General features: G+C 43.7%; 1 protein-coding gene across 1 annotated transcript in view; it reads right to left on the bottom strand.

Moving 5' to 3' along the window:
- The window catches only part of slc35e1 (solute carrier family 35 member E1), a 63933-nt gene that overhangs the window by 23907 nt on the left and 12520 nt on the right, over positions 1 to 27506 (bottom strand). The window contains exons 2-3 of the mRNA XM_073068861.1: positions 5831 to 5901; positions 4745 to 4882 (exon numbers count right to left, since the gene is read on the bottom strand). Of these exons, the coding sequence (XP_072924962.1) occupies positions 4745 to 4882; positions 5831 to 5901 (209 nt within the window). The remainder of the gene's footprint in view (positions 1 to 4744; positions 4883 to 5830; positions 5902 to 27506) is intronic.

Here is a 27506-nt window from a genome sequence, read left to right on the forward strand (position 1 = left end):
GAATGTGGGAGGAAACAGGAGCACCTAGAGGAAACCCACATGGTTCATGAGAACGTACAAACTCCTTACAGACAGCAATGGAAATGAAATCTGAATTCCATCTGTAATAGTGTCACACTAACTGCTACACTACAGTAGCACCCCAAACATCGAAACATATAGTGAAATGCATCATTAGTGTCAACGACCAAGGCAGTCCAAAGATGTATGGACTGTCTTGGTCATTGACGCTTAGAAAAATAGAGGGCTATGGGTAACCCTCGGTAATTTCTAAAGTAAGTACATGTTCAGCACAGCATTGTGGGCCGAAGGGCCTGTATTTTGCTGTAGGTTTTCTATGTTTCTATGTGCTAGGGATAGGCTAGAAGTATTGCCATGCTTCCAGTGCCAACAAAGCATACCAACAACTAACTCTAACCCATGCATCTTCGGATGTGAAAGAAAACCAGAGAACCTGGAGGAAACCCATGCAGTCATGGGGAGAGTTCCTTACAGACAGTAGTGGGAACTGAACCTAGGTATTATTGCTGGTGCTGTAAAATGTTATGCTAACCACTATATACTGTACTGTAATGGGACAATAATGTTATTGTACCTGCCCTAATTATACTTACCTTGCATGAGGTTCTGGATAGGTTTCCTCCATTGAGGCAGGGAAAGGAACCGTGGTTGACAATAGAAGTGGAACATTTAGTCAAAAGAAAGAAAGAGCATACTCAAGGTTTAGTAACCAAGGATCAGAAAGTTACAAAGCAGCCAGGAAGGAGCTGAAGAATGGACTTAGGAGAGCTAGAAAAGCACACAAAAAGGCTTTGGTGAGAAGGGATTAAGGAAAAATCCAAGACATTTTACAAGTATGTGAAGTACAGGAATATGAATAGAGTGAGAGTAGACCGACCGAGAATTGAAGAGGAAGCTTGCCTGAAGTAGGTGATAGGGGAGGTCCTTAATGAACACTTTGCATGAGTATTCACCAGTGAGATGGACATTAACCAATGTGAGGGTGGTGTAAAACAGGCTAATTTGCAGGAACATGTGAACAGCAAGCTAGTGGATGTGCTCGAACTTTTGAAAAACATTAGAACATAATTTTTCCAGTGGCGCCACTAAAAAGGCAACTTGTGCAAGCAACCCCAATATAAATCTTCAAATATTCCTGATATAAACTGCTGCAGCTGAAATCCACAGCTATAGCCATGGACGATACAATAAGCAACATTGGTATAAGGTGTTTAAAAGATCTATTGCTGCTCAAAGACAATGAATCTTTGATGGTAGTCTCCAATCACAAACGCAGTTCCACTTTAAGACAGCAGAAAAGGATACCGTGCTGGATTAAAAGTTATTTAAAGAAAAGAGAGTTCTGACTTCCACTACAGCCTGTTTAGTTGGCAAACGCACTATCTCAGGGAAATAAAATCGAGGACCTCAAAGCAAGATTGCTGTACCAAAGGGACATCAGGTACTGTTGTGTTTGTTGTTTCCCCTAGCATTCCGGATGTAGCAATACAGCTCACTGGCTTCATGATTTACTGCCTAGAGAGGACTGCTGAGTCTTTCAAAGGCAGAGGAGGGGAATATGCTTTATGATTAACTCCTCATGCTGCACAAACATGGAAGTCCCATCTCAGTCCTGCTCACCTGACCTGGAACATCTAGCAATCAAGTCTTGTCTACTTTTTCAGCCCTTCCTCACTGGAAAACCACAGTCCATGTGGATCAGAAATAACATCACCACCTCGCTGATAATCAACATTGGCGCAACTCAAAGATGTGTGCTTAGCCCACTGCTTCACTCTCTCTGTACCCATAACTGTGTGCCTAGGCACAGATCCATAAATTTATTGACAACACAACTGTTGGCAGAATTTCAGACGGTGAAAAGCCATAGAGGAGCGAGATAAATCAGCTGGTTGAGTGGTGTCACAGGAACAACCTTGCACTCAATGTCAGTAAGACCAAAGGATTGATTGTGGACTACAGAAAGGGTAAAATGTGGGAGCACACACCAGTACTCAGAGGGATCAGAAGTGGAGAGAGTGAGCAATTTCAAATTCCTGAGTATCAGCATCTGAGGATCTATCCTGGGCCCAACAAATGCAGTTACAAAGAAGGCATGAGAGCAGCTACATTTCATTAGGAACTTCAGCAGATTTTGTATGCCACCAAAACTCTCACAAATTTCTACAGATGTACCATGGAGAGCATTCTAATGGCTGCATCACCAGCTGGTACAGTGTTTGGGGACGGTGGGGAGGAGAGGCACTGCACAGGATGGAAATAAGCTGTAGAAAGTGGTAAACTAAATAGAAATGGCTGTGCCTTTTACAATTATCTTTGTGTCTTTACTAGCCATAGTAGTATCAAATTTTTGGAGGGTGGCAAATGTTATTCTTTTGTTCAAGAAAGGTAATAGGGATAACCCTGGGATTTATAGACCAGCGAGCCTTACATCAGTGGTGGACAAACTATTGGAGAGGATTCATAGAGACAGGATTTATGAACATTTGGAGAAGCATAGCTTGGTTAAGAATAGTCAGCATGGCTTTGTGAGGAACATCGTACCTCATGAACCTGATTGAATTTTTCAAGAAGGTCACAAAACAAATTGATGGAAGTAGAGCATAGATAAGGCATTCAACTAGGATCCCCTGGTAGGCACATTCAGGAAATCAGGAGGCATAAGATCCAGGGAACTTGGCTGTGTGGATTCAGAATGCAGAAGGTGACAGTAGATAAGACTGTATTCTGCCTGCAGTTCAGTCATCAGTTGTGTTCTACAGGGATCTGTTCTGGGACCCGCTTTTTGTGATTTTTATAAATGACTTTCATGAGGAAGTGGAAGGTTGGATTAGCAAATCTGCAGGTAACACGAAGGTTGATGGTATTGTTGATAGCATGATAGCGATTGTCATAGGTTATAACAGGATATTGATAGGATGCAAAGCGGGGCTAGGAAGTGAAAGATAAGAGTTCAATCTGTAAAAGTGTGAAGTGATACATTTTGGAGGCAGAATGCAGTTTGCAGGGTTAGTGGCAAGATTCTTAGCAGTGTGAAGTAAGAGGGATCTTGGGCTCCATCTCCATATAACCCTCAAAGCTACACAAAATGATAGGATGGTTAAGGCAGCATATGGTGCGTTGACCTTCATTAGTCAGGGGACTGAGTTCAAGAGCCACGAGGTATTGTTGCAGCTCCATATAACTCTGGTTAGACCATACTTGGAGTATTGTGTTCTGTTCTGATCACCTAGTTATAGGAAGGACGTGGAAGTTTAGAGGATGTAGAGGAGATTTACCAGGAAACTGCCTGGATTAGAGAGCATGTCTGATGAGGAGAGGGTAAGTGAGCTCGGGCCTTTTTCTTTGGACTGAAGGAGGATGAAAAATGACTTAGAGGTGTATGATAAGAAACATTGATAGAGTGGACAGCCATCGTCTTTCTCCCAGGTGGAAATGGCTAATATGAGAGAACGTAACTTTAAGGTGATTGGAGAGAAGTATATGCGGTAGCAGGGTAGTTTTTTTTTTAAAAAGAGTAGCGGGTGCGATGCTAAGGGTGGTGGTAGAGGCAGATATATTAGAGACATTTAAAAGACTCAGATAGGCACACAGGTGAAAGAAGAAAAATGGAGGTCTATGCTGAAGGGAACCATTAGATTGATCATGGAAAAGGTTAAAAGATCAGCACAACATCATGGACTGTGCTGTACTGTCCTCTGTTCTATTCAAGATGAAGAATCTATGTCCCTCATACATTCCAAACTTTTATAAGGTCAATCCTCATCCTATTCAATCTCTCCTTAAAATGTAAGCTCTCCAGCCCCAGCAACACGTACAAACCTTTCCTACACTCTCTCTAGCATTGCCGAGCTTACCACCATATAGTGACCAGAACTATACACAAAAAAACCCATACGCCTTCTTCACCACGTCTAACTGGGTCAACAATTTCAGGTAACTACAGCACTTCCCTGATTTAACTTCCCATTATACATCATTTGCACTTGTCAGAGTTAAATTTTGTCTGCCACTCTTTTGCTCACTCTCCCAGTTGATCAGGATCCCGTTGCAAGTCTCCTTCACTGTGCATTATACAACCAATTTAGGTGCCATCCACTAACTTACTTATCGTATCAACTACATCCTCATCCAAATTGTTACATATAGCAAACAGAGGGGGCAAGCACCATTCCATACAGCACACCACTAGTTACAGTCCTCCAATCTGAAAAACAACACTCCACTCTTACCCTCTGACTCTTTCCACCAAGCCAATTCTATATCTAATTTGCTAGCTTACCCTGCATTCCATATTACCTTATGGGCCAGTCTACCTTGTAGGGCTTTGGTAAAGTTCATATAGACATTATCTACTGCCTTGTCCTATTCAATCTTCTTGGTCCCTCAATAAAATTTGTGAGGCATGATCTTCCACACGCTTGTCCTGCCGAAGGGTTTCAGCCCGAAACGTTGATTGCACTCTTTTCCATAGACGCTGCCTTGGCCTGCTGAGTTCCTCCAGTATTTTGTGTGTGTCACTGTACTCAACCTAGTTTAATACTTAACCTCCATACTGTATGTGAGTGCAATCTAGTTCTTTTACTTGTGGTCATGGATCACAAAAGGGAGAAAATGTAAATGTAAAAAGCAGGAATCCAGTCCTCCAAAAATAATTAGAACTATTGTACTTTCACCTTAACTGGATAAATGCCAAACAAAAAAATTCAGATTTTTTTTTTACCTTTTTAGAGAAGATGTTCTGAAGAGAAAAGCAGAGGGTGGCAGCAAGTGCACTAACTAGTCCCCAAATGTCAAAGGACAGTTCAGTCACTGTTGCCAAGAAAACTCCAGATATGATTGGGATTAGCGACATGTAGACCTGCCAGAAAGGGAAATTACAGTCAGTACATGTAAAATCAGATTTTTAAGGTGTTAATTAACCCCAAATTTTTCTCTATTGAGATCTGCATCAGCTTTTATTTAATGTAAATAATGAAACTGCATTAAGGATATAAAGTGTCTGAGAAAACATCAGTTCTGATTGCAAGACAAATTTACACAAATTGATTTTGTGTAAGCTAGCTGCCATGTTTCCTTTATCATAGCAATTACTGCACTCAATGTATTTTATTAAAGTTATCAAAGAATCACATTATTATTGGTCTCATCTTTAAAACTTGAACCAAAGAAGAATGGGTGGAACAAATACAGCCAATGTTAATTAACATAATGTTTGGGTTCAAACACCAAGATGCGTTTTTTGTTAAAATGTTCATTTATCATGAAAGTTGCACGTACCAACTAAACTCTGTGTCCTTAGAACTGAAAGTAATTTCTTCCAGGCTGGAAGCATTCCAACAGCATTAGGAAAGACCATCAGACATAGGAGCTGAATTAGGCCATTCGGTCCTTTGGATCTATTCCACTATTCCACCATGGCCGATCCATTTCCCTTTCAACCCCATTCTCCTGGATGAGTGGATGGGTTCCTGTCACTGTTCGCTTCAGGTTAGCCCCGAGGAATTTTGGCCTAGAATGCCTCCCATCCTCTAATGAATGTTGAACCAGTAACACTGTTGTGATTGCCAGAAATGTTGGGCTCTTCTCAGTAAGAGAAGCACAGATTTGAGGAAGGGAAAAGAGATCAAGTTTATGAGCAAAGATCTTCCTCCAGAAAACTATAGCTTTTTTAAAAATTTAAAAATCCAGATTAGGAGCATTTGGAATATGTTTATGATTTGAAACAGAAAATGCAATATATTGTCCCATTTTTAGCTCTTGATTATCCCTCAATGAGGGGAAAATAAAAACACAAAAATACACATACCTTCATAGTTTGCTTCTCCTTCATGATGACACGGGACAGAAACACCACCCAAATAGGCATGGTAGCCTTAACTAAGGAGGAAAGCAAAGGGAGAGAATTAGAAACAATTCAATGCTACCCCACAGTTAAAATTCACAGTTAAGTGAATGATCTTAGATATTTGTGCAAACTATCTGAAAAGATCACAACACAATACTTACTGAGTCTAGAGTTAGTCTTATGATGGTGCCTGGGTTACCAGTATGTAATATCTACTTAATGGAGCAGTGAGTTATTTATCTTAACTGTACAAGTCAATAAATTAGTCATACTGCTGTAAAGTCCTCTCCCATTTCTTTCACACACACCTTCAACAAATACAAACCCTATTTCCAGAAAAGTTGGGATATTTTCCAAAATGCAATAAAATCAAAAATCTGTGATATGTTAATTCACGTGAACCCTTATTTAACTGAGAAAAGTATAAAGAAAAGATATTCAATAGTTTTACTGAGCAACTTAATTGTATTTTGTAAAGATACACAAATTCAGAATTTGATGGCTGCAACACACTCAACAAAAGTTGGGACAGAGGCATGTTTACCATTGTGTTACGTCACCTTTCCTTTTAATAACACTTTTTAATCGTTTTGGAACTGAGGATACTAATTGTAGTAGATTTGCAATTGGAAATTTTGTCCATTCTTGCTTGATATAAGACTTCAGCTGCTCAACAGTCCGTGGTCTCCGTTGTCTGATTCTCCTCTTCATGATGCGCCATACATTTTCAATAGGAGATAGATCTGGACTGGCAGCAGGCCAGTCAAGCACACGCACAGTGTGTCTACAAAGCCACGCTGTTGTAGCCCATGCAGAATGTGGTTTGGCATTGTCCTGCTGAAATAAGCATGAATGTCCCGGGAAGAGACGTCGCCTTGATGGCAACATACGTCTCTCTAAAATCCTAATATACGCCTCAGAGTTAATGGTACTTTCACATACATGCAACTCACCCATGCCGTGGGCACTGATGCACCCCCATACCATCACAGATGCTGGCTTTTGCACCTTTTGCTGATAACAATGAGGATGGTCGTTTTCATCTTTGGCACGGAGAACTTGACGCCCGTTTTTTCCAAAAAATAGCTGAAATGTGGACTCATCTGACCACAGCACATGGTTCCACAGTCTTTCGGTCCATCTGAGATGAGCTCAGACTCAAGAGAACTCGCCGGCATTTCTGCATAGAGTTGATGTATGGCTTCCTCCTTGCGTAATACAGTTTCAAGTTGCATTTCTGGATGCAGCGATGGACTGTGTTAAGTAACAATGGTTTTCCGAAGTACTCCCGAGCCCAGGTGGCTATAATTGTCACAGTAGCATGACGGTTTCTTAGGCAGTGCCGCCTGAGGGCTCGAAGATCAAACAGTGGTTTCCGACCTTGCCCTTTATGCACTGAGATGTCTCTGAATCTTTTCACAATATTATGTACTGTAGATGTTAAGACCTAAATTCTCTGCAATCTTGTGTTGGGAAATGTTCCTTTTGAACTGACTAACAATTCTCTCACGAATTTTGGCACACAGGGGTGAGCCACAACCCATCCTTGCATGCAAAGACTGAGCCTTTGATGGACGCTACTTTTATACCCAGTCATGATACCTCACCTGCTACCAATTAGCCTGCTTAACGTGGAATCTTCCAAACCGGTGTTCCTTGAATATTCTGTGCACTTTTCAATCTTATTTTAACTCTGCCCCAACTTTTGTTGAGTGTGTTGCAGCCATCAAATTCTAAATTTGTGTATATTTACAAAATACAATTAAGTTGGTCAGTAAAACTATTGAAAATCTTTTATTCGTACTTTTGTCAGTTAAGTAAAGGTTCATGTGAATTAACATATCACAGAGTTTTGTTTTATTGCATTTTGGAAAATATCCCAACTTTTCTGGAAATGCCACCCCATGACTGTTTAATGTGGAACCACTTTCTGACTGCCCCCCACCTGGATCTCTCAGATAAAGCTTTCCTGTCTGCAAATTTAATCCTTTACGTTGACGGTAGCTCCTCTGTCTCTGAGCAGGGTAGCCACCTCAGTGGCTATGCGGTTGTAAATGACTCAGCTGTGCTCAAGTCTGCATCCTTGCAGCCCCCTGTATCAGCCCAAAAAGCAGAACTCTTTGCCCTAACCAGAGCTTGTATTTTGGCTAAAGATAAAGTGGCCAACATTTTTACTGACTCCCGCTATGCATTTGGTGTCGCCCATGACTTCGGCCAACTGTGGGCGCACCGGGAATTTCTCACTTCCACAGGAACCCCTATTCAGAATGTTTTGTATGTACAAAACCTCCTCAGGGCCATCCTCCTCCCAAAACAATTGGCTATTGTTAAGTGCTCAGCACACCTCTCCAATTCCTCCGCAGTCACCCAGGGCAACAACTGGGCGGACAGGGAAGCCAAATTAGCGGCACAAACAGTCATTCACATTGTCTCCACGGCAGAGAAATTGGTCTTGGCCTGCAAGCCGAACACAACGACGAAGGGTATCCCAGACATGAGCACTGTGCATCGATTCCAGGGGGACGCCCTGACTCCGAAAAACAGTTATGGAAGACGCATGGGTGCTCGCACTCTGCGTCGGCAAGCCTCTGGCTTATGCCAGTGGGCCAAGTGTGTATACCTGATGCTTTATTACCAATGCTTATTGACTGCTTACATACTGATACGCACCTTGGCAAGGAGGGAATGAGTAAAATGTTGCTACGCACCTGGTGGCACCCTAGGTTGAATGAGGTGGCACACAGAAAAATACAGTCATGTTTAATTTGAAAAAAATGAATGCGGGAAAAGGGGCAAAGTGCGCCTCAGGAAAAACCCCCTTGCCAGGTGGTCCATTTGAATGAATCCAGCTTGCTTTTATTGAATTACCGCGTATACAATGCTGCTTAATAGTTGTAGATGTGTTCAGTAGATGGATTGAAGCCTATCAAACCACCAACAACAAAGCCTCAACGGTAGTGAGACTGTTACTCACAGAGATTATACTAAGATTTGGGGTACCCCGACAGATCAGCTCAGATAATGGTCCTCACTTTGTAGGAAGGATAAATAAGGAGTTGTGTGAGGTGCTGCATATCAAGCAACAGTTCCACTGTACCTACCACCCTACGGCAGCAGGCATAGTGGAAAGAGCTAACAGCACCTTGAAAAACAAATTGGCCAAAGTGATGTCTGAAACTGGCCTAAATTGGCTAAAAGTTCTCCCATTGACACTGTACCACATGAGGATCACTCCCCATTCGACTACTGAGGTGTTGGCCGCCGAGGTCATTTATGGGCTCCTGGGAAGAACCCCATGGGATGCCAATACCCAACCCCCCACCCAAGTTGATCTCAACTTCATGGGGGACAAGTTACAAAGGTATTTCAGGCAATTAACATCCTCTCTAAAGTTTCTTCATTCACAGGTACAAGAGGCGTTCACGGCACAAAGAGGCTCGAAAGCAGAGTGGCCTGACTTAAAGATTGGAGACGCGGTACTGATAAGGGATTGGGAGTGCCCCGAGCTTGGACCTCGGTGGAAGGGACCCCTCCAGATACTTCTCCAGACACCCGTGGCGGTAAAGGTACAAGGTCAAGACTGTTGGGTTCACCTGAGTGATTGCAAGCGATGGCCGCCGGAAGAGAAATGATTATTGTTGGACTTGGACTCTTTATCATTGCCATCGCCTTTATGGTGATCGCTCTAGAGGAAAATCTGTTCTATAAAACCCATATGCAGCTGCATGGTAATCACACTGTGTGTTATCCGCTTGCCAAATCAGTAGAAGCCCTGTTTGTAGCCACCCAGGGATGGAACCCTAAGAGTCTGTACATTATTGATACCTCGGACGCCCCCTGCAGAGGAAGGACAGGCAGGTTCTGGCAGGGGACAATCGGGCAATGTGTAGAACTTGTATACAATGATAGGAGAAAATCCCCACGACCCAACTGTGTTGGGTCTCATCCCGTTAAAGGAACAAAGGCTAACTGTTCTGACCCACAGAGTTACCCCTACTGTTTTGGAGGAGAAGGCTGGGGCTGTGTAGTAGGTCTAGTTCCTAACAATGTCTCTTGCGCAATCACTCATTGCAGACGCTGAAGATGCAGAATACAAGGAGGATGGCTTAGATGCACATGTGCAGAACAGTGTGTTAATGTCACCATGGGACCTAAGAGGGTCTGTGGGAAGTGTAACAGGACACATGTTACTACAGGTTCCCTGATATACCCATATAACACTTCAGATTTTAATCCATATGCAGGAATCAGTAACTGGCACAAAAACAGATGACGGGAGCAGGGAAGTCTACCATAAAATGCTACTGGGCTAAGGAGGGGTTCGTTTTCCTTAATGGGACTTTTACCACAGCCACATCCACTCTGCCAGCTTTGTTTGCGGTGGGAACAATTGGGCCGGTCACGGCCCCCCGCCCCAGAAGGCTCATGTCCGACGAAGACTCATGGCCTGGTCAATAAGTAAGGAGTTCTGTGTGGACTGGAAGGATCCAGTCACGCTGGGCTCCTCTTTAGGCTATGGGTTTCTGAGTACTCTCTCTCTAGGGGGTTCGATAGGGACCATAGCTGCAAAAAAAAATCAGAACTACCTTATTTGTGGGCTGACTGTGCTGGGAAACAGTACTATGGGAGGACTGGAGGCCATAAATCAAGAGCTGGCAGAGTTGCGACTGTACGCCCAACAGACCCGGTATGCTGTAGACTACCAGTCGGCTCAGCAAGGAGGAGTATGTGCCTTAGTAGGGGACAAGTGTGGCACCCACGTCACAGACGAATCATATAACACATGCTATTCAGTCTATCAAGAAACAATTAGATAATTTCAGGGAAGGTCCCAAACCAGGGGATGAGTGGTTAGGTTGGCTACCAGGAGGTTCCTGGGGGTCCTATTTCCTACATGGACATATTACAGTCATGATCATTCTTATTGCTATGTGTGTGTTATTAGTTTGTATTAATACGTGTTGCAAGTTGTGTCTGCATGAGCTAAGAAATTCATTCTCGGCCCCAATCTGAATGTATCATCATGGAATGTTAAAAGGAGGGAATGTAATATTAAGTTATCATCTCGTAGGCCGCTTGTGACCCTGGCTATTTTTTAAAGGTCATAGCAGCTATGAGCTTGAGAAGAAAAGTATAGATGCACAAATGCTTTCCCATAAGCTGAGCGGGTGACAGCATCCTTGGGTTGCGATCTGTGCTAAACTTCAGTTTTGTTTAGGGTACCTTGTATCATTGCTTGATTAATTGCTGTGAGAAACTTATTGTGCCTTGTATTCCTTATGGCACCTGCAAGATGAGCATAAAAAAGAGTGGCTATTTCCACAGGCAGGAGGCTTTGGATGGTAAGCCTGTGCCTGTCTGTATCCAGACATGGTAGCAATTAAAACTGTTAGACGAACAACTTATGACTGATAAAGTTAACAATACTCATCTGTAGAGAAACTAAGAGGGGGTGATCCCACATGTATCTGTGTACGTGACTGCAATGTATAAAAAGAACTGTATTTGCTTCGGGGGTGGGGGGAGACCCTCGAAGCAGCCTCCGAAAGAGAGAGTGCTTAAACAGGGTTCTCTCGAATAACTTGCTAATAAAGAGCTAAAGTTACTTACACCGTAGTACATGGTGTCTTTGCATCGGGTAGATCGAAAGAAGTTTATAACGAAGGCAAATGCATACAAATCTACTTATTAATTTTTGGTAGGATGCTTGGAACAGTTTTTGCTTGAAGTGATTACATACTAACTGATTATTGATTGAAAGAGTCTCTGAAAAGCAGAGGTGGGGGAGTATGCCTCATGATCAACTCTTCTTGGTGCACAAATATATCAGTGCTGTCCCAATTCTGCTCACCAGACCTGGAATATCTAGCAGTTAAGTGCCGTCCTTTTTTTTTACCTACAATGAGGGTTCTTGGGGGTCATTTTGGCAGCAGTTTACATTCCACCTCAGGCCAAAGTCAATCAGGCTTTAGACGATCTGAGGAATGGGATCAACACACATGAAACAGCGCACCCTAACACCTTCAACATCGTTTTGGGAGATTTTAAGCAGGCCAGTCTAAAAAAAAAATCACTAAGCAATTACCATCAACAGATCACTTGCAATACCAGAGGAAACAACACACTGGACCATTGCTACACCACCATCAGGAATGCCTACCGTGTTATAGTGAGATCAAGAAGGTATGGACAAGGGAAGCACAGGAGCGCCTATAGGACTGCTTTGAATCGGTGAACTGAATTGTATTCAGGGATTCATCTTTGAATCTGGATGACAATGCTGCAGTTGTTATGACTTCATTAAAACCTGTGTGGATGAGTGTGTGCCTACAAAGACTTACTGCACATTCCCAAACCAAAAGCCGTGGATGAACCAGGAGTTACGTCGTCTGCTGAAGGCTAGATCTGTGGCATTCAAGTCCGGTGATCCAGGCCTGTACCAGAAAACTAGGTATGATTTGCGGAGGACTATTTCAAGGGTGAAGAAACAATTTCTAATGAAGTTGGAGGCGACATTGGATGCACGACAGCTCTGGCAGGGTTTGCAAGACATTACTTCCTTCAAAGCGGAACCCAATAGCATTAACGGCAGCGATGCTTCACTACCAGATGAACTCAATGCCTTCTGTGCCCGCTTTGAAAGGGAGAATACAACTACAACTGTGAAGATCCCTGCTGCACCTGATGACCCTGTGATCTCTGTCTCAGAGGCCGATGTTAGGCTGTCTTTAAAGACGAAAGGTCCCGATGGAGTACCTGGTTAGGCTCTGAAAACCTGGTGCCAACCAACTGGTGGGAGTATTCAAGGACATTTTCAACCTCTCACTGCTACGGGTGGAAGTTCCCACTTGCTTCAAAAAGGCAACAATTATACCAGTGCCTAAAAAGAATAACATGAGCTGCCTTAATGACTATCACCCAGGAGCACTCACATCTACAGTGATGAAATGCTTTGAGAGGTTAGTCATGACTAGATTAAACTCCTGCCTCAACAAGGACCTGGACCCACTGTAATTTGCCTATTGCCACAGTAGGTCAATGGCAGATGCAAGTCTCAATGGCTCTTCACATAGCTTTAGACCACCTGGACAACACAAACACCTATGAACTGCATCCTGACATTAACTATAGCTCAGCATTTAATACCATCGTTCCCACAATTCAGATTGAGAATTTGCAGAACCTGGGCCTCTGTACCTCTCTCTACAATTGGATCTTCGACTTCCTAACTGGAAGACCGCAATCTGTGCGGATTCGTGATAACATCTCCTCCTCGCAGATGATCAACACTGGTACACCTCAGCGGTGTGTGCTTAGCCCATTGATAGATAGATAGATACTTTATTCATCCCCATGGGGAAATTCAACTATTTTTTCCAATGTCCCATACACTTGTTGTAGCAAAACTAATTACATACAATACTTAACTCAGTAAAAAATATGATATGCATCTAAATCACTATCTCAAAAAGCATTAATAGCTTTAAAAAAAAAAAGTTCTTAAGTCCTGGCAGTAGAATTGTAAAGCCTAATGGCATTGGGGAGTATTGACCTCTTCATCCTGTCTGAGGAGCATTGCATCGATAGTAACCTGTCGCTGAAACTGCTTCTCTGTCTCTGGATGGTGCTATGTAGAGGATGTTCAGAGTTATCCATAATTGACCGTAGCCTACTCAGCGCCCTTCGCTCAGCTACCGATGTTAAACTCTCCAGTACTTTGCCCACGACAGAGCCCGCCTTCCTTACCAGCTTATTAAGACGTGAGGCGTCCCTCTTCTTAATGCTCTACTCTCTATATACCCATGACTGTGTGGCTAGGCATAGCTCAAATACCATACACAAATTTGCTGACAATACAACCATTGTCATCAGGTACAGCAGGGATCTTCACAGTTGTAGTTGTATTCTCCCTTTCAAAGTGAGCACAGAAGGCATTGAGTTCATCTGGTAGTGAAGCATCACTGCCGTTCGTGCTATTGGGTTTCGCTTTGTAGGAAGTAATGTCTTGCAAACCCTGCCAGAGCTGTCGTGCATCCAATGTCACCTCCAACTTCATTAGAAATTGTTTCTTCACCCTTGAAATAGTCCTCCGCAAATCATACCTAGTTTTCTGGTACAGGCCTGGATCACCGGACTTGAATGCCACAGATCTAGCCTTCAGCAGACGACGTAACTCCTGGTAGAATCTCAGGTGGTGACAAGAGGGCATACAGGAGTGAGATATGCCAACTAGTGGAGTGGTATCGCAGCAACAACCTGGCACTCAACGTCAGTGAGACTAAAGAGATGATTGTGGACTTCTGGAAGGGTAAGACAAAGGAACACATTCCAATCCTCATAGAGGGTTCAGAAGTGGAGAGAGTGTGCAGTTTCAAGTCCCTGGGTGTCAAGATCTCTGAGGATCTAACTTGGTCTCCACACATTGATGTAGTTATAAAGAAGGCAAAGTACCCAGGACATCTTCAAGGAGAGGTGTTTCAGAAAGGCAGCCTCAATATTAAGGACCTCCAGCACCCAGGGCATGGCTTTTTCTCACTGTTGCCATTGGGTAGGAGGTGCAGAAGCCTGAAGGCACACACTCAGCAATTCATGAACAGCTTCTTCCCCTCTGCCATCCGATTCCTAAATGGACATCGAACCCTTAGACGCTACTTCACTTTTTTAATATATAGTATTTCTGTTTTTTTGGGGCTTTCTAGGTGGAGGTGGGGGTGAGGGAGAAGAGAAAGAAAAGTCTAAATCACCTGATCTTACAACACTTTCAGGTCAAAAGAGTGAACATGACATTGCCAGTTACAAGATGAACAGAAGAGTTTGAGATGATCTTCAGTTTACAGAGGGCAGATGAAGGAAGTTGGTCAGGTCTGCAATGTAATAGTCATTCCTGGAGTTACAAAGCTGTTGGAATTGGTCTTTTAAAATTTTTTAAATAAGATATTAGTTGAATTAATGCAAGACTAATTTGTACTTTTAATAAACTTCGTATTTTTTTAACAAACACGTATTTTTTTACAATGGGTGGTGTTTTGTCCCCACTTACTGGCAGAAATGTGATATAGTAGTTACAAAACATTTTGTCATCTTTTCATTTTCAATTGGCAAAGTGTTAGCACATCACCCATATGCTATGATTGGATTTTTTTATCTAAGGAATTTGTCTTATATGCAGTACAAGTGTCAGTTTTTGAAAAAAAGCAACATCTTTTAAGAGACTCTTAGGTACATGGAGCTTAGAAAAATAGAGGGCTCTGCAGTAGGGAAATTCTAGACAGCTTCTAGAGTAGGTTACATGATCGGCACAACACTGAGGGCTGAAGGGCCTGTAATGTGGTATATATTTTCTATGCTCATATCTTTGCTCTTTTGTTCTCTGCCAACTCCTCACTCAGTTTCACATTATTTTTAATCTGTTCCTTTGTTTAAATTTCAAATAAACAATTGTGAAGAATAATTTTTCTACATGTACTTGGACTCCTAAATGAACCTGGGGATAAAAAATTACCGAGATCCGAAACTGCCTTCATGAACATTTTGGTCATAGGTTATCTGAGACAGAAGTGGGGTTTGGTGATGTTATGGAGTCATCAATGCTTTGTTAACTATAAATGCACTGACATGTCTAATGAATGGCAAAAAGGACATATCTTTCCTACTAAAAACACCACTCAATGATAACACTGAACAACCAAGATTTTGCTTCCTAAATACTTCTGGGTGTATCTTATGGATTTGGGCTGCCTATCATGAAAATCAACATGATTATTTCCCCATCGCACACCATTTAAAAAAAACCTATGTTTGTTATTTCAATTCATAATTCCAGTCAATTAAAATGTTGCCCACAACGTAAGCTGAAGTTTTCTATCTTGTCCAGGCATGCCAGGGCAAATGCTGCATGGCAGGACAGGGTTTAGAAAAGCTGTAAATTTCTGTGAAGAATTTCAATATTTGATGCAGATATTGAATAACCAACGCCAAGATTAAGGAAGGTACTTTTGTTAGTCCACAAATCAAACAGGCCATCAATGACAGGCACTTCGAAGAACTTCTAATGGGATTGGAGAAATTCACATGAAAAGCATTCAAGGATTGTCAAGTTGGAGTTCTTGTTCTTTTTTGAACATGTGCAGCTTCCCCACTTGAAAGGGATCGAATACGCCTACCCGAAGGTTTTTAACCGGATTCCACTCAATGACCAAACAACTTTCCTTTTTTTCCCCTTTATTTTTCGCAAGTGTGGCAGTTTGATAGTTCCATTAGTCAGTAATCATAAGTCATAAATAATCAGTCAAAGTCAGTCATTAGGTTGTTAATGTATAAGTTGACATTAGGTTAAGTGATAAGTCATAAGCATTAGGTGAAAAACTGGCTGTCTCTCAGACTTTGTAGACAGATTCGGACCTGCACCTCCATTTCTCTAGTGTAGTGGTCGCCAACCCGTCGATCGCGATCGACTAGTCGATCTTTGAGACTTTCTCAGTACATCCCGAAAAAAAATGAAAAATACACAAATACTGTTCAGAGATTGTTTCCGGGTTGCGGGGTTTTAGTTCCGTTCTTTCTGCCCAGTGCGCATGCGTGTAGCTCCCCCTCCATGCACTACAGTGTACTTTATTGTCCCCAACCACCGGGCCGTGAGGAAACGATATGAGCCAGCTGCACCTTTCCTCATTCCCTGTCACGCCCACTGTTGAACTTGAATACATACGGGGTCATTACCCAAGTGTGTTGGGGATCACTGGATGGCCTTGAGTAACCGGCCGCTTTGTGCGGCCGGCGAGAAGTACTGTTGCTACTGGCCTGGAGCGCGGACAGATGGGCGCCACCTCTAAACCTGTTTAGCACACCGAATGTTTGTGGGGTACCCGGTGCTAAAATATTCACAGACGACCTAATTTGGGCTCAGGGTTTTGTAAGCAGCAGAGCAGCTACCTTACTGCGATCTACTGAAATAAACTTTTGCCGGCCGATAGATCCTACAAGGGGGTCAGACGTGCACTCCTCGCTCGGTCGGTCTCTCTCTCCGGACTGCGACCACAGCTCTGGCACGGGAACAGCCGCACCTGGCCAAGGCATCTGGTGGCGGGAGGCTGGAGCTCAGGCCCGGAGGCTGTCTAATGAAGCAATGAAGCCCTCAAAACTGCTTCGGTACCTTGAGTCCAAGCACCCTGCACTTAAAGACAAACCTGTTGAGTTTTTTTCCCCAGCAGAAAAAACGTGAGCAAGTGGGACAGCAGCTGGGAGCCATGTAAACTAAATTGCGGAATAGACTGGAGATAAGAAACCTGAAACCTGCTTCGAGTATCGCTGTATTCCCGTCGCGTTTAACACCTCCCCCCCCCCCCCCCACCGTAAGAATATTGTCGCGGTGCAAACAAAAGGGTAGTGACCCCTAGTGTTCCCACATGATTTCTACTTCCGGGTTGTGGGGTTTTACTTCCGGTCCTTTCTGCCCTGGTGCGCATGCATGGTGTAACTAATCGATTTGGAGTCGATCTTGCCTTTCACTAAGGCCGAGGTAGGGGATCTTGGGCTTAAAAAGGTTGGTGACCACTACTCTAGTGGACCGTTATTACCTCAGACTGTTATGGTTCCAAACCTGGTGAACTCTCTCAAAGGTTTGCGAGATCTTCTTAAGCCTCGCACCGTTTCCAAGAAGTGCCTGCGCGATGATCCCCGTGGCGGAGTTAACCCAAACGCAGTGACAGCAGTGCTCCTTTCCATGAAATAGTCTCAAGTTATTTAAAGTTCGCCATCTTACCGCAGACTCCAGCGCTGATCCCGGACTGCCGCTGTGACACTGCGGGGTCCACCCAAGTGTTCCGGGCAGAAGCAGCCCTCAGGCAGTAGGTTCCATCCGGTCTATCAGTAAATTCTTGCTCTTACTTTTAAATTTAATTTTTTTTTGCCTCTAGGTCCCAATATTTTCTAGAAACTCAAGTTTGACTTAACAAGAACGCTGAAGGATGTTGAAAATTTTCTTGGCAACTACAGAACACCAAACCATGAGGGTGGTTGAAAACATGCTTCAAACATAGAAAACCATGAACGGCAACATGTCAGTAAAGATTCACTTTCTGCATTCCCATTTAAACTTCTTCCCTGCAAATCTTAGCTCTGTCAGTGACGAACTTGGTGAAAGGTTTCAGAGCAACTTAAGCAAGAAGCCTTAGACACTGAGCACAAATGAAAATCTTCAATAGAACATTATACAATTAAACACATTATATTCAATAAAAGTTAATTTATTGTTTCTCCAAATTTCTATGTGATACAACTACCGTAGATTCCGGATTTTAAGCCGCTACTTTTTTCCCACATTTTGAACAGCTTTGAACTTTGCGGCCTTTAAAACGGAGCGGCTAATACATGATTTTTTTTCATGCCGCCTCGTAAACATTTTGCCTCGTAACAGTAGACCAATAAAATTGATGAGTAGTTCACAGAGGTCCAATGAAATTGTACGATAAATCAAGCGCACTTTCACAATTAAATTATTGTAAATCAGTCATTTGTACTCACCCTCATCAACATGGAAAACACTCGAAGAAAAGCATTGTGCTGCCTTTATGGCAGTTATTTAGTTTATAATATTTTCGCTTAGTAATTCATTTTCTAGTTAAAGTTAGAAGAGTTTTAACTATATTTGTTTTCTGTACTACATCGCGGGATGCTATGACGTCACACCCGGTTTCGCCGCGTCTTGTGGGAAAAATGCCGTTTGCGATAAAACGGGACGGAGGGAGGGAGCGCATTACGCGAGCGGCTTTGGATCTGAGCGAACGCTGCTTTTAAGTTAAAGGCGATCAATAACTTTTCCTGGTAGGCTGCAGTATATATATTTTTTACCAGTCATTAGGAGATATTGGAATGTTGTTCAGTAAAGAAGTATACGCAACGTATATTTAAAAGTAGCCGCGTTACGGGCACGGTTCGAAAAAAAGCATTTGCAATATGTATTTGTTTTTGTTACCATATGAATTTAATTAAAAGTTAAAAAATCCTCACGTGTAATATCTTTCTGTGTAAATATCTCATATTACAACGTGGGACACCTGCGGCCGAAAATCCGGTGCGGCCTGTACAATTAAAAAATTGATTTTATTTCTAAAATTAGAGCCAGCGGCTTTTAATCAGGTGCGCTCTGTAGTCCGGAATCTACGGTAGTCTGAAATTGAATTTGTGTTCAGCTTCAAGTGGTCTACCATAAAACAAAAAAAAATTCTGAGGAACCAACACTTTCAAAAAAAATTGTCACCTTGTGTGATTTGTTTTTACAGATAGAATGAAAACAAGAGATACAAATTTTTATTAAGCTACTTTTAGGCACTTATTGTTGGAAACCTGTGCTGAACTACTATAGGATACTAATTCTCCTGTATAAACACATGGTCAAAGAGTTCAGAATGCTTTTTTGTTTTACACATAACCTCCTGATAGGTGATTTTATCAAATTTAGCTTCACAAATTGGCACATATTTAGGCACTCATGATATCACTGGGAAATAAGCCCATGGCATACAATATAACAAACAGTGGCTAGTGAACAGATGGAACTAAAATAACACATGCGAAATGCTGGCCGAGAGCCTTCATCAGGACTGGAAAGAAAGGGGAGAGGTCAGAGTGAACTTATCTCCTTATCTCCCTACCTGCCTATCACCTCTGTCTGCTGCTCCTCCCCCTTCCCTGGTCTTTTACCCTCTCTTATCAGATACCCCTCCTTCAGCCCTTTCTCTCTTTCACCACTCAACTTCCCAGCTCTTTACTTCACCCCTCCCCTTCTTACACCTACCACCTTGTACTTCTTCCTCCCCTTCTTACTGACTTCTCTCCTCCATTTCAAATCAGGTCATCTTTTACTCGCTTAGCTATTCACAGTAACAGAAATTTTGACTGGGGTGCCCAAATTTTTGCATTGCACTGAATGCCAACTAGTGGAGTGGTGTCACAGCAACAACCTGGCACTCAACGTCAGTAAGACAAAAGAGCTGATTGTGGAATTCTGGAAGGTTAAGATTAAGGAACACATACCAATCCTCAGAGGGATCAGAAGTGGAGAGAGTGAGAAGTTTCAAGTTCCTGAGTGTCAAGATCTCTGAGAATCCTGACGAAGGGTCTTGGCCCAAAACGTCGACTGTACTTCTTCCTATAGATGCTGCGTTTCACCAGTATTTTGTGTGTGTTGCTTGAATTTCCAGCATCTGCAGATTTCCTTGTGTTTGCGTCTCTGAGAATCTAACCTGGTCCCAACATATCAATGCACTTATAAAGAAGGCAAGACAGCGGCTATACTTCATTAGGAGATTGAAGAGATTTGGTGTGTCAACAAATACACACAAAACCTTCTATAGATCACTGTCTGGTATGGGGGGGAGGGTGGCTACTGCACAGGACGGAAAGAAGCTGCAGAGGATTGTAAATTTAGTCGGCTCCATCTTGGGTACTAGACTACAAAGTACGCAGGACATCTTCAAGGAGCAGTGTCTCAGAAAGTCACCGTCCATATTAAGGACCTCCAGCCCCCAGGGCATGCCCTTTTTTCACTGTTGCCCTCAGGGAGGAGGTACTGAAGCCTGAAGGCACTGACTCAGCATTTCAGGAACGGCTTCTTCCCTCCTGCCACTCGATTCCTAAATGGACATTGAACCCTTGAACACTACTTCATTTTTTAAATATATAATATTTCTGTTTTTAATCTATTCAATATACATATATTGTAATTGATTTGCTTATTCAATTATTATATTTTCTGTTTTTTTCCTTCCATATTATGTATTGCATTGAACTGCTGCTGCTAAGTTAACAAATTTCACGTCACATGCCGATGATAATAAACCTGATTCTGTTTTCATACACATTTTATGTTCATAAATACACAGATTGACACCTACTCACAGGCAGAACACCATAAGACATAGGATCAGAATTAGGCTATTCAGCCCATTGAGTCTGTTCCGCCATTCCATCATGGCTGTTCCCTGATGACCGATCAGGAAACAATCAACTTCCATCTTAATTATACCTGCAGTCTTAGCTTCAACCGTAGTCTGTGACAGCATTCCTCAGATTCACTACTCTCTGGCTAAAAAAAATTCCTCCTTACCTCTGTTCTAAAGGGTCGACCCTCAATTTTGAGGCTGTGCCCTCTAGTTCTGGATACCTCCACCATAGGAAACATCCTCTCTACTTCCACCCTATCTAGTCCTTTCAACATTTGGTAGGGTCAATGAGATTCCCCTCTAAATTCCAGTAAGTACAGGCCCAAAGCTGTCTCATATGTTAACCCTTCATCCCTGGAATCATCTTTGTGAACCTCCTCTGGACTATCTCCAATGGCAACACATCCTTTCTGAGATATGGGACCCAAAACTGTTGACTCCAAGTGCAACCTGACTAGTGTCTTATAAAAGCTAACCATTATCTCCTTGCTTCTCGGAGTCTTGCATGATGGCTTCTAAGTCCTTCTGCACCCCTGATGTTTGAACCTTCTCCCAATTTAGATAATAGCCTGTATCATTGTCCCTTTTACCAAATTGCATCATACATTTTCCACCACTGTATACCATCTGCCATGTATTTTGCCCAGTCTTCCAATTTGTCTAAGTCCTGCTGCAATTACATTGCTTTCTCAGTACTACTTATCCCTCTACCCATCGTTGTATCATCCACAAACTTTGTCACAAAGCCATCTATTCCACTATCTAATTAATCAACAAACAACGTGAAAAGTAGCGATCCCAATACTGACCCGAGGAACACCGGTAGCCAACCAGAAAAGGCTCCTTTTATTCCTGCTCACTGTCTGTCAGCCATTTCAGTATGTATGCCAGTTTCTTTCCTGTAACATCACATAATTTTATCTTGTTAAGCAGCCTCATGTATGGCACCTTATCAAACGCCTTCTGAAAATCCAAGTAAGTGACATCCAATACCTATCCTTTGGTTGTTTTGAGGCGACAGACTGGCAGGCCCTCTGTGAGCCACATGGAGAGGACATTGATGGGCTCACAGAGTGCATCACTGGTTACATCAACTTCTGTGTAGACTGCAATGTTCCGGCAAGAACTGTCCTTTGTTATTCAAATAACAAGCCATGGGTAAAAAAAGGACATTAAGGACATCCTGAATGCTAAAAAGAGGGCGTTTAGAGATGGAAATAGGGAGGAGCTGAGGACAATACAGAGGGACCTGAAAGCCAAGATCAGGGAGGCTAAAGACAGGTATAGGAGGAAGCTTGAGTGGAAACTCCAGTAGAACATGAGAGAGGCAAACTAGCAACTGAGGAGCTGAAGGCAGTGTGGACAGGGCCAACGAACTTAACCTGTTCTTCAACAGATAAGACACTGTGGCCCATGCCCATCCCCCACATGATTCATCTGTTGTTGGCCCCCAACCAGCACATACTCCACTCTCCCCTCCTACCCCTCTTCACAGCCCTCGACCCTGCTCTCATGACTACACCCCTCCCCCACCTAACATGGGCTTCACAGCTGAACAGGTGAGAAGACAGCTGAAACGTCTCCACCCAAGCAAGGCTGCAGGCCCAGATGGTGTCAGCCCCAGGGTGCTCAAAGCCTATGCCCCCCAGCTATGTAGAGTACTTCACCATGTCTTCAACCTGAGCCTGAGTCTCCAGAGGGTTCCTGTGCTGTGGAAGACGTCCTGCCTCGTCCTTGTACCGAAGACGCCGCACCTCAGTAGCTCCAATGACTACAGACTGGTGGCATTGACCTCCCACATCATGAAGGCCCTGGAGAGACTTGTTCTAGAGCAGCTCTGGCCTATGGTTAGGCCACACTTCGACCCCCTCCAGTTCGCCTACCAGCCCCAACTAGGAGTTGAGAATGCCATCGTCTACCTGCTGAACAGTGTCTACGCCCACCTGGACAAGCCAGCGAGCACTGTGAGAGTCATGTTTTTTGACTTTTCCAGTCTGTTCAACACCATCCACCCTGCTCTGCTGAGTGAGAAGCTGACAGTGATGTAGGTGGATGCTTCCCTGGAGTCATGGATTATTGATTACCTGACTGGCAGACCACAGTACGTGTGCTTGCAACACTATGAGACAGACAGAGTGGTCAGCAGCACTGGGGCTCCACAGGGGACTGTCCTGTCTCCCTTTCTCTTCACCATCTACACCTCGGACTTCAACTACTGCACAGAGTCTTGCCATCTTCAGAAGTTTTCTGATGACTCTGCCATAGTTGGATGCATCAGCAAGGGAGATGAGGCTGAGCACAGGGCTATGGTGGGAAACTTTGTCACATGGTGTGAGCAAAATCATCTGCAGCATAATGTGAAAAAGACTAAGGAGCTGGTGGTGGACCTGAGGAGGGCTAAGGCACTAGTGACCCCTGTTTCCATCCAAGGGATCAGTGTGGACATGGTGGAGGATTAGAAATACCTGGGGATACAAATTGACAATAAACTGGACTGGTCAAAGAACACTGAGGCTGTCTACAAGAAGGGTCACAGCTGTCTCTAATTCCTGAGGAGACTGAGGTCCTTTAACATCTGCCGGACGATGCTGAGGATGTTCTACAGCTAGTGCTATCGTGTTTGCTGTTGTGTGCTGGGGCAGCAGGCTCAGGGTAGCAGACACCAACAGAATCAACAAACTCATTCGTAAGGCCAGTGATGTTGTGGGGGTAGAACTGGACTCTCTGACGGTGGTGTCTGCAAAGAGGATGCTGTCCAAGTTGCATGCCATCTTGGAAAATGTCTCCCATCCACTCTGGTGAGGCACAGGAGTACATTCAGCCAGTGACTCATTCCACCGAGATGTAACACTGAGCGTCACAGGATGTCATTCCTGCCTGTGGCCATCAAACTTTACAACTCCACCCTCGGAGTGTTATTGGAGTATAAAAGTTGCATTGTTTGCTGTGTAACCAAAACTATGTAGTCAGCTTTGAGCTTGCTATTTGCTATGCATGTATCCAATTTAGTAGGAGAATGATATCTTAAGAATGTAGAAGATAATGGTGTGTTAATGAGAGGTAAGAGATGTAGATTAGAACATGATTAAGTCAATGGGTAGAAACAATAGTGGTGGATGTACTTGTGATACGCAACTGTAGACCGATTGGATATGCTAATACAACCAAACTAGGAGATTGCTATACAAAATGCTATGTACGATCGGTGGGTAATCAGCGACTAGCTCAATGACTGTCTCAGCTTTGATTTGCAAATTAAAGTTTAATACTTCTTGAAGAATCTTCTGCGTCTCCTGGTCGTTTGTGGGGCACGTGAAACCACGACAGAATTGGCGACCGAGGCAGGACCGGAAAGAGACCCGCGGAAAGGAAACGGCAGATTGGGGACGCTTCCCAGTCCTCGAGGGACCCCCACAAGGCTAACAGAATTAAGGGTGCACCCAAACAAAAGGTAAGCGCTTTTTGCGACAATTTGGACTAAGAATTCTGTTGGTTTTGGGAGGTCTTGGAGTCTCAGAAGTGTGGAACCACTGCCGAAGGGTCTCTCCGGTCCAAAGAATCTGGCAGAATTGGGGGTTAACAGGAGGCTCAGAGGATTGATCAAGAACACTGCAGTGAGGGTAAGTACAAATAAGCTAATAAGAAGTTAAGTGAAGAAAAAATCCACGTGGTGTTGGTAAGTCCCCGTGGATACCGCTTTGTATGAAACGAAGGTCTGAACGGGCAGGGAAAGGGAAAATAGAGAAAATCCTCGTGGATACCGCCTTAAGAGATAAGGGTCTGAATAGATGAGGTGCATAGAGAAAATCCCTATGGATACCTCTTCGTATGAAACGAAGGTCTGAACGGGCAGGGAAAGGAAAATAGAGAAAATCCTTGTGGATACCACCTTAAGAGATAAGGGTCTGCATAGACAAGGTGCAAAGAGAAAGTTCTGTGGATACCGCTCTGAATAGAGGTCTGTACGAGCAGAACAGAATAGGAAACAAGGACAGTCCAATATATAGTTTAAAGCGCTGGTAGATAGACGATAGACTAGGCATAGAATTAGAGTAAATAATATTATCCAGTAAACGAACTGTGAATCTCTGAAATACCTTATAAAGAGAGAACATGACAGGTAAAGGAACGGCAGTAGAGATTTTGAGCAAAAAAATCCCGGTAAATAAATATGAGATCACAAAAACTTCAGAAAAATGGGAAAAGAGAACCAAAAACCTGGTCACAAAATGGCCAAGAGAAGGAACGTTTGATGTAAGCTTGTACAAAGAAATGGAGGCACTAATTAAAAATTACAAACCAAAAGATAAATCTAAGAAGAGGGCAAAAAAGAGAATGAGAAATGGCAGTGCTAAAACTCTTCAGAACGGAGGGAGAAAGGCTGAGGAGGACAGGTAGAATATTGATTACAAGCGAGGAAAACACTAAGGTGCTAGAGAAACAGCCTGTTAGAGAGAGAGGAAGGTACAGTGAGAAGCTGGCTTCAGCTCCGTACCCGGACGTGAAAGAAACAGAAAAGCCCCCTCCCTATAATGAGGAAGGAACCCCTAAGCAGTGCCCCATGCTGATGGGAACAGTAAACATGCAGGGAGAAGTACAAGTTTGGGATAATGAGGAGGAAAAAAGACAATACGAGAAGGAAAAAGCAGCGATATGGAAGGAGATACAGGCAGAAAGGATAAAGGTGGAACAGGCAAAGAGAGAAATGAAAGAAGAGATTGAACGGATGAAATACTTGAGAGAGGAAAAGGAGTATGAAGAGTATCGGTTATACCATAGAAATAAACAGACTAGAAAAGAAAGTGGCTCATCAGGGCAGGAAGAGATGAGGCATTCAAGAGGAAGTGGAAAAAAGATAGGAGATGAGAGTCTTGGAGAAAAACAAGAGAGAAGGGAATCAAGCACGAGTAAGGATCATGAGGAGTCCCTGCCACAGGTGTACAGACACGGACAGGAAGAGAGAGAAGGTGACTCATTGGAGGAGCAAGAGTTAAGTGGAGAGAGAGAGGATGCGAGAATTTGTGGGGAAGAGGTAGGAGGCAGAAGCCTAGAAGAGCAGAAGGAGGCGGTAGGGAAGCGACTTGCGGAAGTAGAGAGAGAGCTAGATAAGTTCCTGAGAGGGGATTGCCAAAGGAGATGCGAGAAGTACTCCAGGGGCCAACCAAGTATTGAATTAGGACAGAAAGGAAGGACTCCACAGGGAGATTGAGGGAAGAAGAGGATCCCGGAGAAATTTGTGTGGGAGTCAGTAAAGACATACCCTGAGACAGATGGGGAGTCAGGCGAGGAGGAGAGCCAGGGCAGGTGGGAAGAAGGAGGAAGAATGATGCCGCTGTTAGTTAAAGGATCAGGACAAGTGCAGTACATCCCTTGGAGATCCCAGGACCTAGAAGGGCTGAAAAACACTCTGCCCAATCTACATGAAGGAGCAGGGAAATGGATTAGAGCCTTTGAAGAAGAAATGGCAGGACGATTATTGGCTATGGGAGATTTGAAGGCACTATTGATAAGGTTGATGGGAACCTCCAAATTTAACAAACTAATGGAAATGGCTGGCATAGTAAACTCGAACGACCCGAGAAATGATGGAGACGGGTTTGACAGAGTGAGGCAGAGGGTATAGCAGGCCCTCAGTAAGCTTTATCCACCCAAAGTGGACCCCAAAGCCTTAAAGGGGGATCCACTGGGAGACACTGAAAACCCAACAGCCTACGTAGAAAACCAGTTGGAAAGGTGGAGACTGGAGACTGAGCAAGAGGTGGAAAATAGCTTATTTATCACCACACTGTTCCGACATAGCATTTTGGATGCAATGCCTCCGCAAGTAAAATCCAAACTGGAGGAAGTGGTTGGGCTGACGTCAATGACCCCACAAGAATTTAGAGACCACGCAGTCCATGCAGTTGAGAAATACCGCAATGACAAACGAAGGTTGGCTGAGCAGCAGGAAGAGGTGCAAAGAAAGTTAATACAAATGCAGCTCGAAAAACTCAAAAAGAAGGAAAAAGAGAAAAGCAAAAAGATGCTGCCAGCAACCACCGGTCCGAGTACTGCCATCGAACTGGATGAAGCACCGCTATACGGAGGAACCGATCATACTGTAAGACAAGCGCCGGAAAACCCCATGCCAATAATCAATGTCTTTGGAGGAGCATTCCCACAAATGCCCTATCAGGAACAGACTAAATTCAAACAGCCCAGACAGGACTGGAAGTCCCAAGGAGGGGGACAGAGGAGCTATGGGCAGAGGGGACCAGTGAGGAAACAGAGGGAAAGAGAGGTAGAGAGATTGTGCTGGGGCTGTAATCAGCCAGGTCACATGAGAAGAGATTGTCCGTTTACACCATGGCCTGTCACACACCAGCAGGAACCGATAAGAAGGGAACTAAAGTTTAGCCAAGGACCAGTCCCCACAGGCCCAAGCGGACCTGTGAACCCCTATGCGAGGTATTAGGGGTGCCCTGAGAACTCAAGTGGGAAGGGACATTACCCAATGATAACAAGGGAGGCAGACGAGGAACCCATTGTTCAGGTTATGTTAGAAGGGCAACTGACACCAATGATGATAGATACTGGAGCCACGTACACTTGTGTACAGCCACAGTATGCCCTTCACCTTCCCATGTCAGGAAAGTTTATTAAGACGGTAGGATTCTCGGGGAAAACACAGTTGACACAGTGCACGGCTCCAGTGG

The sequence above is a fragment of the Hemitrygon akajei genome, chromosome 16, assembly GCF_048418815.1.
Source record: "Hemitrygon akajei chromosome 16, sHemAka1.3, whole genome shotgun sequence".
NCBI lineage: Eukaryota > Metazoa > Chordata > Chondrichthyes > Myliobatiformes > Dasyatidae > Hemitrygon > Hemitrygon akajei.